Source organism: Taeniopygia guttata, chromosome 28 (genome assembly GCF_048771995.1).
Source record: "Taeniopygia guttata chromosome 28, bTaeGut7.mat, whole genome shotgun sequence".
Classification (NCBI taxonomy): domain Eukaryota; kingdom Metazoa; phylum Chordata; class Aves; order Passeriformes; family Estrildidae; genus Taeniopygia; species Taeniopygia guttata.
Window position 1 is genome coordinate 372977 of NC_133053.1, and position 10986 is coordinate 383962.

At 69.0% G+C, this 10986-nt stretch overlaps 2 protein-coding genes across 3 annotated transcripts; both read left to right on the top strand.

Annotated features, from left to right (window-relative positions):
* Positions 1–631: 631 nt before the first annotated feature.
* TM6SF2 (transmembrane 6 superfamily member 2) lies at positions 632–4987 on the top strand. 2 transcript variants are annotated; one of them, XM_072919416.1, is made up of 10 exons: positions 632–773; positions 1798–1904; positions 2246–2343; positions 2515–2618; positions 2931–3013; positions 3126–3250; positions 3345–3446; positions 3744–3836; positions 3975–4094; positions 4734–4987. In XM_072919416.1, the coding sequence occupies exons 1-10, from the start codon at positions 685–687 to the stop codon at positions 4926–4928; spliced, it is 1116 nt and encodes a 371-aa protein (XP_072775517.1). In that variant the 5' UTR covers positions 632–684; the 3' UTR covers positions 4929–4987. The 2 variants fall into 2 exon arrangements, with proteins under 2 accessions (XP_072775517.1, XP_072775518.1); XM_072919417.1 differs by having other exon boundaries at positions 3744–3830.
* Positions 4988–5429: 442 nt separating this feature from the next.
* On the top strand, positions 5430–10960 carry HAPLN4 (hyaluronan and proteoglycan link protein 4). Its single transcript, XM_030256673.4, has 5 exons — positions 5430–5824; positions 6955–7072; positions 7749–8111; positions 8945–9247; positions 10055–10960. Exons 2-5 carry the CDS (start codon positions 6955–6957, stop codon positions 10384–10386), a joined length of 1116 nt encoding a protein of 371 aa, XP_030112533.1. The 5' UTR covers positions 5430–5824; the 3' UTR covers positions 10387–10960.
* Positions 10961–10986: the final 26 nt, after the last annotated feature.

A 10986-nucleotide genomic window follows, 5' to 3' on the forward strand; every position in this document is an offset into this window, starting at 1 on the left:
GATTATCCAGGGAAAACCCAAAATCTGGGAGCCTGGAGCCCTGGGATCCAAATCTTTCCTTTTGTGACCCCTTGCCCCTCCTCTCAGGACTTCTGTCCTTCCCTGGATCCCGGTCTGGGGTCCCAGTCTGGGATTCCAGTCCCAGTCCTTCCCAGATCCCATTCCCCATCCCAGTCCTTCCCAGATCCCAGTCCTTCCCTGGATCCCAGTCTGGGGTCCCAGTCCCAGTCCTTCCTTGGATCCCATTCCCCATCCCAGTCCTGGATCCCAATCCCGGACCTTCCTGGATCCCATTCCCCATCCCAGTCCTTCTCCCCTCGTCCTTCCTTATTCCCAGGACTCCTTTCCTCCCTTCCAGGGTCCCTCCGTGTCCCCCTGTCCCTCTGTCCCTGTCCCGTGTCCCCCTGCCCGGTGTCCCCGTCCCGCCCCTGCCCGGTGTCCCCGTCCCCGTCCCCGCCGTGTCCCTCCCCTGTCCCCGGTCCCTGTCCCGTGTCCCCCTGCCCGGTGTCCCTGTGTCCCTCCCGTGTCCCCGTCCCGCCGTGTCCCTCCCCTGTCCCGTGTCCCCGTCCCGTGTCCCTGTCCCCGTGTCCCGCCCCCGTCCCGGTGCCGCTGTGGCTTTAAGGGCGCTGCCCGGGCCGGTCCCGGGGCGAAGTCCGCGGGCCCGGTGCTGGCGGCGGGGCCGGGATGCAGCTCCCGGCGGGCCCGGCCGCGCTGGCCGCCCCCCTGCTCGCCCTCCCGCTGGCCTTCGGTGTCAGCGCTGTCACCTCCCTGGAGTGAGTGGGGACCGAGAGACCCCCGGGGACGGGAGAGACCCCCGGGAATGGGGAGTGGGAACGGGGAGAGACCGCGGGGAACGGGGAGAGACCCGCGGGAACGGGGAGTGGGAACGGGGAGAGACCCCCGGGAATGGGGAGTGGGAACGGGGAGAGACCCCCGGGAATGGGGAGTGGGGACCGAGAGACCCCCGGGAATGGGGAGAGACCCCTGGGAACGGGGAGTGGGAACGGGGAGAGACCCCCGGGAACGGGGAATGGGGAACGGGGGATGGAAAAGGGGAACGGGAATGGGGAATGGGATCCTGCCCGGGGGAGGGGGGTTGGTCTCTCCCGGATCGGAGGGACCGGGGACGGTCGGGGACGGTCGGGGACAGCCGCGAACAGTCGGGGACAGCCGGGGACAGGCCCCTCGATCCCGGTGTTCCCGTGGGAGGGCGGCCGCAGGTGCGCTTTTCCCGCTGGATTTAAATCTCCTCTGGAAGCTCAGACGCCGCGGAGCCTCTCCCGGAGAGCCCAAATCCCGGGAATTGGGGTGATCCCGGCCTGGAGCCCCCCCCCCCCCTGCCCCTCCCGGGCTGTCCCCGCTGTCCCCGCTGCCGCTGACGTGTCCCCGCCGCTGTCACCGGGCGCCGCTTCGCCTTTGCCCGCCCGGAATTCCCGGTCCGAGGCTCCGGGAGCGGCTCCCGGTGATCCAGCGCCGCTGCTCTCCCTGCTTTGGGTTTACAGATCGGGGTTCGCTCCCATTTGGGGTTCTCCAACCCGCCTGGAGAGGGACGGGGGGACCCCACCGGGGCTGCTCTGGCCCCATTCCCGATCCCTGCTGGGGATCCCATCCTTCTTTGGGATTCACCCCCTGGGATTTGCCCCCTTTGGGGTTTCCCCCTTTGGGATTTCTCCTCCCGGGGTTGTTCCCAGATCCAGATTTTCGCCGCGCTGGGGCGCAGGGTGTGATCCTGACCCTAAAGCGCAGTGGGATCAGGTGTGGGGTCGGGGCGCTGACCGGCCCCGGTCGATCCCACAGCCGCCCCCCGGCACCGGCCCTGGCGCTGCTCCTGCTGCTCCTCGGCCTCGCCTCCCTCCTCATCCTCACCGGCAGCATCGGCCTCGTCCAGGACCCCCTGTTCTGCGGTGAGCCCCGGCCTGGGCTTGGATCTGGGGAGATCTGGGGCTGTGGGATTTGGGATTTGGGAGGAGCTGTGGGACCCACACAGAGCAGGGGTTTGGGATCTGAGGGGAATCGGGACCCACACAGAGCAGGGATTTGGGATTTGAGGTTTTGGGGTACCCCACATGGAGCAGGAATGTGGGATTTGAGGTTTGGGGTACCTCTAATGGAGCAGGGATGTGGGATTTGGGGGACCTGGGCAGAGCAGGAATGTGGGATTTGGGATTTTTGGGACACCGCACAGAGCAGGACTGTGGGATTCGGGATTTTGGGACCCCGCACGGAGCCCCCCCGCTCCCCGCAGTGTTCGTGCTGTTCTCCGCCGTGTCGTTGGTGGATTTGCTGATCGCGCTGGAGGAGGACGGGATCATCTCGGGCATCGCGGAGCTCTACGTGCGGGAGGTGCCGGCCCTGCCCCGCGCGGCCCCGGGGCTCCGCACCCCCGAGCCCCGGTGGGACCGGGTGTGCCCGGCCCCGGTGTGAGCCCGGTGCCCCCGGTTCCGGTGTGAGCCCCGTGGGACCGGGTGTGCCCGGCCCCGGTGTGAGCCCGGTGCCCTCCCGGTGTCCCCGCAGGGCGATCCCCACCTGCGCACGGCTCACGGGCTCCTCACCTGCTACTGGGACGGCGCCGTGCACGGCGGGCTGGGGCTGGCCATGGCCGGGGCCGCGGGGCGCAGGTGCGCGGGGGGCGCGGGAGAACCCCCAATTTCCTGGGGAGGGGCTGGGAAATCCCGGAATTCCTGGGGAGGGGGCTGGGAAATCCCGGAATTCCTGGGGAGGGGCTGGGAAATCCCGAATAATTTTGAGGAGGGGGCTCGGGGGTGATCTCGGGGGCGGTTGGAATGTCCCGAATAATTTTGAGGAGGGGGCTCAGGGGTGATCCCGGGGGGAAGGGGGGGTTGGAAAATCCGAATGATTTTGAGGAGGGGGCTCAGCGGTCGCTTAGAAAATCCCGAATTTTGAGGAGGGGGCTCCCGCTGTGCCCGCAGGAAGAGCTGCCGGGGGCTGGGGCTCTTCTGGCTGGGCTCGCTGCTGATGAGCGCCGTGGTTTTCCTGCTGGGCAGCCTGATCGGTACGGCCGTGGGGAGGGGGCTGCGGCCGGGCCCGGCCCTCCATCCCCCCGCCAGGAGGAGGAGGAGGAGGGGGAGGAAGGCTCCGTGCCCACCCCGCGCTCTCTCCCGCAGGGAAATACAGCCCCGAGCTGAGCCCGTCCTTCCTCTTCAACCTGCCCTACCTCCTCCTCCTCGCCTGGACCGGCCCCCGGCTCTTCCAGCAGCCCCGGGCGCTGCCGAGCCTCAGCCCCGAGCAGGTGAGGCCGGAGCGGGGCTTTTGGGGGGCTGCTGCGCTCCCAGGGGCCGGGGCGGAGCGTGCGGACCCCAAAAACCCCCAATTTCCTCTCGCAGATTGCAGAGGAGCAGCGCAAACCCCTCTACCGCCGGCCCCAGGACCTGCTCCTCATCCTCATCCTCATCCTCACTGCTGCCTTCACCTTCTTCAGGGGCATGGTGAGGGCTGGGGGGGGTCCTGGGGGGGCTGGGGGTGATCCTGACTGGGCTCGGGGGCTCTTGGCGGGGCTTTTGGGGGTCCTGGAGGGGTCTCGAGATGGTCCTGGGGGTCTCGGGGTGGCCCTCGAGGGTCTGGGGGGGGGGTCTTGGAGTTGTCTTGGAGTGTCTTGAAGGTCCCGGGGAGGATTTCAGGGGTCCCAGGGAGGGTTTTGGGGTGCCGGGGAGGATTTTTGGGGGTCCCGGGGAGGGTTTTTGGGGGTCCCAGGGAGGCTGCCCTGCCCACCTGTGCCCCCCCAGGTGGTCCTGGACTGCCCGGCCGATTCCTGCTTTGACTACACCTACCTGCGGGAGCCCTACCTGCGCGACCCCGTGGGCTACCCCAAGGTGCAGGTGAGGGGGGCACAGCGGGGGTGACAGCCCGGGTGTCCCAGAGGCAGCGGGGTGACAGCCCGGGTGTCCCCAGAGGCAGCGGGGTGACAGCCCGGGTGTCCCCAGAGGCAGCGGGGTGACAGCCCGGGTGTCCCCCAGATGCTGATCTACCTGTTCTACCTGCTGCCCTTCCTCCTCCTCGCCGCCTACGGCCTGGCCCGGCCCGGCTGCTCCTGGCTGCCCGACTGGAGCCTGCTGGTCGCCGGCGGCGTGGCGCAGGTGGGCCCAAATCCCGGGATTTGGGGGGAAATCCCTAACCAGGCAGCCCCAAAATCCCGGGATTTGGGGGGGGAAATCCCAAACCGGGCAGCCCCAAAATCCCGGGTTTGGGGGTCAGATCCCGGGTTTGGGGGGCAGTTCCCGGGTTTGGGGGGCAGATCCCGGGTTTGGGATGCAGATCTCGGGTTTGGGGGGGCAGTTCCCGGGTTTGGGGGGCAGATCCCTGTTTTGGGGTGCAGATCCCGGTTTGGGGGGCAGAGCCACAGCTGCAGCTGCAAGTGGAGCAGCTGGGCTGGCTGCTAATTGCCTCGGCCTCGGTGGATTTGGACAGAACCCGGGATTAGTGGGACAGAAATGGGATGGAGAGAGATGCAGGGCTATAGATAGGATGGGCTGGAGCCGAAACCCCCCTGAGGTTGGGGCCTTGCACCTCTTAGGGCCGGGGTTTGCACATTTTAGGTCCGAGGGTCTGAATCCTTTGGGGCCAGGGTTTTGTACCTTTGGGGCCGGGGCTTTGCACCCTTTGGGGCGGGGGGTTCGCACCTTTTGGGGCGGGGGGTTCGCACCTTCTGGGGCGGGGGTTTCGCACCTCCTGGGGCCGCTCCCCGGTCACGCCCCGGGCCGTGCCGCTGTCCGCAGGCCCAGTTCGCCCACCTGGGCTCCTCGCTGCACCCCCGCACGCCGTTCCCGTACCGGACCCCCGAGGAGGCGCTCGGGACGTTCCTGCTCTCCAACGCGCTCTACGCGCTGGGCCCGCAGCTCCTGGCGCTGCGCTGCCTGCGCTCCCCGGCCTTCTTCCTGCGGCCCTCCGCCGCCGCCAAAAAGCACCACTGAGGGGTCCTGGTGTCCCCTCCCCGGGGCTGCTGTCACCTCCCCGGGGCTGCTGTCCCCATCCCGGGGCTGCTGTCCCCCTCCCCGGGGCTGCTGTCCCCATCCCGGGGCCGCTGTCCCCATCCCGGGGCTGCTGTCACCTCCCCGGGGCTGCTGTCCCCATCCCGGGGGATCCCACCCGGTGCCTCTCAGCCCGCTCCGAGCACCGGGACCAGGGGTGTCCCCGGAGGTGTCCCCGGGGGTGTCCCCGGGGATGCTCCGGTCCCCCCGAGGCCGCGGGGACGCTCGGCGGGGACGTCGCTGCGGTCCCAGCCCAGACCGGAGCAGCCGCGGTCCCTCCCCGGCGGTCCCGGTCCCGCCCCGGTGTCCCAGCCCGGGGCCCGGGGGGACGCCGGTGACAAAATAAAGGAGCCCCGGTTCGCTCCGAGCCCGTGTGCCCGCCGTGCCCAGCCAGGTCCCCCCGCGCCGACCGGGGCCACCGGGGCTGCCCCCGCGGGTGGGCGGGCTGAGATTTTGGGGGGTGGGCACACGGCGGGAGGTGGTACCGGCGGTTTTGGGGTGGCACCCGCCGGGTGGGTGCCCGGGCCGGGGCTGGGTGGGCGCGGCCGCCCTTGCGGTGCCCGCGGTGCGGATTTACCGGAGCCGTTCCCCGCGTGCTCCCGGCACGGGGGTCCCGGCAGTGCCGGGGCGCTCCGGGGCGCACCGGGCGGGCCGGTGACCTTGGCGAGCAGCCGGTCCTGCGCAGCACCGGCACCGGGGCAGGGCCGGGCCGAGCTCCCGGTGTCGCCCCCTGCGCGGAACCGCAGCGGCGGCACCGGCGGAGGTACCGGCGGAGGTACCGGAGGAGGCACCGGCGGAGGCACCGGCGGGCCCCTCCCGCGGGCCGCACCGGGCACACGGTGAGTGCGGGGCTGCGGCCGCCGCTCCCTCGCTGCGGGGCGGGCGCGGGGCCCCGGGACGCGACCCCCGGGACCGGGAGGGGCGCGGCGGGCGAGGGTCTCTCGCTGCGGGGCGGCGGCGGCGGCAGGAGCGGGGCTCCCCCCGCGCTGCGCCGTCCTCGCCCGGGCACCGGAGTCCCGCAGCCCCGGGGCTGCCGCCGCAGTGTCCCGCACTGCAACACCGCACCGGGCCCGGAGCTCCGCCACCGCCGCAGCCGCTGCCCCGACCGGCACCGGGACCCCCGCGGGGCTGCCCCGCTCCTCCCGCCCCCGCGGCGGCCACCGGGATGCCCGGGGGGGGTTCCCACTCCCCCTGCCCCCGCCGGGCACCGGGACCCCCGTGGGGGTGCCCCGCTCCATCCGCCCGCGGACCGGGCACCGGGGCTGCCCTGCCCGCCTGGCACCGGGACCACCGGGGGGGTTGACCCTCTCCCCCAGCCCCCGGATCGGGCACCGGGACCACCGGGGGGGCTGCCCCGCTTTTTGTGCCTCTGGAGCGGAGCCCGAGCCCCGGGGCAGCGCGGCCCCGCTCCCTTTGCCCCCGGAGCGGCGCCGGGAGCACCGGGAGGGGCTGTCCCTCCTCCTGCCCCCCGATCGGGCACCGGGACCCCCCGTCCCCATCTGGGGGGCAGACCCAGAGCCGGGCCGGCGTTTGGGGCGCCCCAAGAGCGGGGCTCAGCCTCGCAGCCCCCCGAGTGGGGGGAGGCGCCTCCCGCTCCCCCTCCGCCCTGTCCTTGGCCGGGCGCGGGTCGGGGGTCCCGGGGGCGCCGCTGCCCGCCCCGTGCCCGCCGGTTCCGTTCCCAGAGGTGCCAAAAATAACTCGGGCGATCCGGCCCGCTGCGGCTGCCGGGGAATATTCATCCCTCCTGGAAGCCCCGGGGTGGGGGCGCGCCGAGCTCCGAGCCGGGCCGGGGGTCCCCGCGGGGCTTGGGGGGCGATCGGAGCGGGGCAGCGCTGCCCGACCCCCGCCCGGGCACGGGGTGGGTGACAGCGGCTGCGGGCACCCTGGGGCTGGGCACTGCGGGGGCACTGCAGGGGCTCCCCTCGGGCGCGGGGTTTGGGGGTGCTCAGGGCGCTGCTGTCCCCCCCAGATGCGCCCCCAAAGCCCCTGGGCCGCTGCCCCCGCGGCGCTGCTGCTCCTCGCCGCCCTGGCCGCCCCCGAGGCGCTGCCCGGGGCCCGCGGCAGGAAGAAGGTGGTTCATGTGATGGGTGAGTGGGGCCGGGCTCGGCCGGGACCGGCGGGGGGCTCGGGGGGGGTTTGGGACCGGGGGAAGTTGGGTTTAATGCCCGGCAAATCGCGGCCGGGGCTCCGATGCGTCCCCCGTGTCCCCCCTGTCCCCTGGGAACCGTCCTGGGGTTATCCCGAGCTCTCCTTGGGGTTTGCAAAATACCTCAAAAAAGGGGAATTGCACCCAAAGTGTGTCCGCACAACCCCGTCCTGCTTTGCCCCTAAAAGCGGGGAATTCCCCCCAAAGTGTGACCCCACATCCCCATCCTCCTTTACCCCATAAAAGGGGGAATTCAGCCCAAAAGATGCTCTCACATCCCCATCCTACTTTGCCCCCAAAAGAGAGGAATTCCCCCCAAAGTGTGACCCCACGTCCCCATCCTCATTTACCGCATAGAAAGGGAATTCAACCCAAAAGATGCTCTCATATCCAGACCCTACTTCACCCCCAGGAAAGAGGAATTCCCCCAAAGTGTGACCCCACACCCCCATCCTCATTTACCCCCAAAATAGAGGAATCCCTCCAAGTGTGGCCATCCCCCATCCCCACCCTCCCCTGCCCCTCACAGCGGCTCTCCGCTCCCGCCCCGCCGGGGCCCGTCCCGCGGGGCAGTCCCGGTGGCGGCGGCGCTCCGTGACGCGGTGTCCGTCCCGCAGAGGGGGACAGCGGGGCCGTGGTGGTGCAGACGGCGCCGGGCAAGGTGGTGACCCACCGCGGCGGCACCATCATCCTGCCCTGCCGCTACCACTACGACGTGTCCGCGCACGACCCGGCCGAGATCCGCCTCAAGTGGACCAAAGTGACCGAGCCCATGGACTTCGTGGACGTGTTCGTGGCGCTGGGCAAGGCCCGCCGGGCGTTCGGGCCCTACCGGGGCCGCACGGCGCTGCAGGAGGACGGCGCGGGGGACGCGTCCCTCATCATCCGCAACGTCACCCTGCAGGACTACGGCCGCTACGAGTGCGAGGTGACCAACGAGCTGGAGGACGACACCGGCGTGGTCAAGCTGGACCTCGAAGGTGCCCGGGGATGCTCCCGGGGTGGTACACCCGGGACCCGCACGGCCCGGGGGCGGCGGGGCTGTGGTGGGGTGGTGGTGGTGGCTCCTTGTGGGGTCAGGGTGGCGAGGGGACAGCGGCGGGGACGGGGTGTGCAGGGGGGAAACGCTTTTTTAGGGGTTCAGGAGGTGGCAGAGGAGGGAAAATGCTTTTTTAGGGGTTCGGGAGGTGGCAGACGGGGAAAACGCTTTTTTAGGGGTTCAGGAGGTGCAGTCCGGGGTTGGCACAGGCTCAGAAAGCACCGGGGACGGGGCTGTGGCAGCTCCAGGATGTTGGGAAAGGGGGAAAACTTTTCTTAGGGGTTCAGGGCCGCATTTTGGGGGTAGGAAAGGGGAAACCGTGTTTTGGGAGCTTGGAGGGCACAGTTTGGGGGTGGCAGGGCTCGGCTGGACCCCGTGAGGGCACCACAGCTGCTCCCGAATCCCAGAGCAGAATCTGCTGGAGTTCGGGGTTCCCTGCAATCCCAAAACCTGGAATTCCCAAACCTCCCAGAACTCCCAAACCTCCCGAACTCCCAAACCTCCCGGAACCCCCAAACCTGGAACCCCCAAAACCTGGAACTCCCAAAACCTGGAACCCCCAAACTTCCTGGAAGCCCCAAACCTCCTGGAACTCCCGAACCTCCCGGAACCCCCAAACCTCCTGGAACCCCCAAACCTCCCGGAACCCCCAAACCTCCTTGCACAGGGACGCTGAGCGGGATTCCCCAGCCGATTCTCCCAGGCAGAATCCCCTCCCCGCCATCCTCCAGAACCCCTGGCCGACCCCAAAACAACCCCACTCTGCCCTTCCAGGCGTGATCTTCCCGTACCACCCGCGGCTGGGCCGCTACACGCTGAATTTCCGCGAGGCGCAGCAGGCGTGCCTGCAGCAGGACGGGATCCTGGCCTCGCACGAGCAGCTGCACCAGGCCTGGCTGGAGGGGCTGGACTGGTGCAACGCGGGCTGGCTGCAGGACGGCTCCGTGCAATATCCCATCGCCCGGCCCCGCGAGCGCTGCGGCCGCAAGGACACGCCCGTGGGCGTCCGCAGCTACGGCTACCGCCACAAGGAGAGCGAGCGCTACGACGCCTTCTGCTTCACCTCCAACCTCAACGGTGCGGGGAAACTGAGGCACGGCGGGCGGGGCGCTGCTCGGGGGTGCTGGCGGTGGGATGGGGTGCTGCTGGGGTTGGAACGCCGAGGTTTAGCCAAAAAGGGGGGTTTTAGGCCAACTCTCTTTTTTTTTCAGTAGCCAAACCCTCTTATTTTTTAGCCAACACCTCTTTTGTTAACCCGAACCCTCTTGTTTTTAGCCGAAATCTATTCTTTTTAAATCCAAAACCTTTCTTATCCAAAACCTCTTTTTTTTTAATCCAAAACCTCTTGCTTTTAGCCAAAACCTATTTTTTTAAATCCAAACCCTTTTTTAATTCAAAACCTCTTTTTTAACGCAAACCCCCTTCTTTTTAGCTGAAACCCGTTTCTTAATCCAAACCCACTTTTTTTGTTGTTATACAAAACCTTTCTTGGCCAAAACCTTTTTTTTTAACCCAAAGCCTATTTATTGTAGCCAAAATCTGGTCTTTCTTCATCCAAAACTTTTTTCTTTTTTCATCCAAAAACTTTTCTCTTTTTTTTTTAAGCGAAAAACTCTTTTCTTTAAGGAACCGTTTTGGATGCTCCACAGGGCACCACTCACCTCCAGCCCCCGAAATCGTGCTGGCCGCTCCACAGCGCTGATACCCCTCGACTTCTCCGACCTCCCCAAATCCTTTTGAGGGGCTCCACAGCGCTTCCATCCATCGCCTCCATCCCCAAAAAACCCCTCGGGGTGCCGCAGAGCGCTGTCCTCACCCCTCCCACTGCCCCGCAGGACTGAGGGCGCTCCATCCCCTTCACCGCGCTCCTTTCCCCGCTTCCAGGCAAGGTTTATTTCCTGAAGACTTTCCGCAAGCTGAGCTACCCGGAGGCGGTGCAGGCGTGCGAGAAGAACGGCGCGGCGGTGGCCAAGGTGGGGCAGCTGTACGCGGCCTGGAAGATCCAGCTGCTGGACCGCTGCGAGGCGGGCTGGCTGGCGGACGGCAGCATCCGCTACCCCATCGTCAACCCCCGCGCCCGCTGCGGCGGCCGCGAGCCCGGCGTGCGCAACCTCGGCTTCCCCGACAAGAAGTACAAACTCTTCGGCGTCTACTGCTTCCAAAAGGCCGGGCCGGCCCCGCCCGCGGCGGCCGCGGGGCTCCCCAAACGCGTGTGAATGTGGGGCGCTCCGGTGGGTCCGGCCGGGGGTCCCCCCGCGCCCCGAGCCCCGCGCTGGGCGGGAGCTGCGGGCGGCCCCGCCGAGGGACGGAGCGGCGGCGCGGCGGGCTCGGTGGCGGCCCTCGGTGGCGTTGGGGGACGGCGGGGCAGCGGGAGGGGACGGGTTTGGGGAGCCCGGCCGGGAGCCCCGAGCCGGGGCTGGCTCCCCGCTCCCCGCAGCTCTCGCTTCCAGACGCGCCTGTTGCATGCGCTAAAGGGCCGCGGAGCCCCCGCCCTCCTCATCCTCCTCATCCTCACCCGGCCCCGCGCTGACCCCCCGGGAGGTGCCGCCGGGCCCCCCAAATCCCCTCATAGCGCTGGGCAGGGAGTGGAGCGGCGGGTTTGGCTTCGTGCCGCGGCAGCCGGGGGGTCCCGCAGCCCCCCGGGGCAGCTCCTGCTTGGCTTGGCCGGGCCGGGGCCGGGAGGGGCCGGGGGGCGGCGGCCGCCGCGCCCACCGGGCCGGGCACCGGCCGCAGGCTTTGGCAGCCCTGGACGTAGATGAAATAAAAGCTTCGGCCGCTTTGGAGAGCTGAGCGCGGCTCCGCCGTGTCCCTGGGGC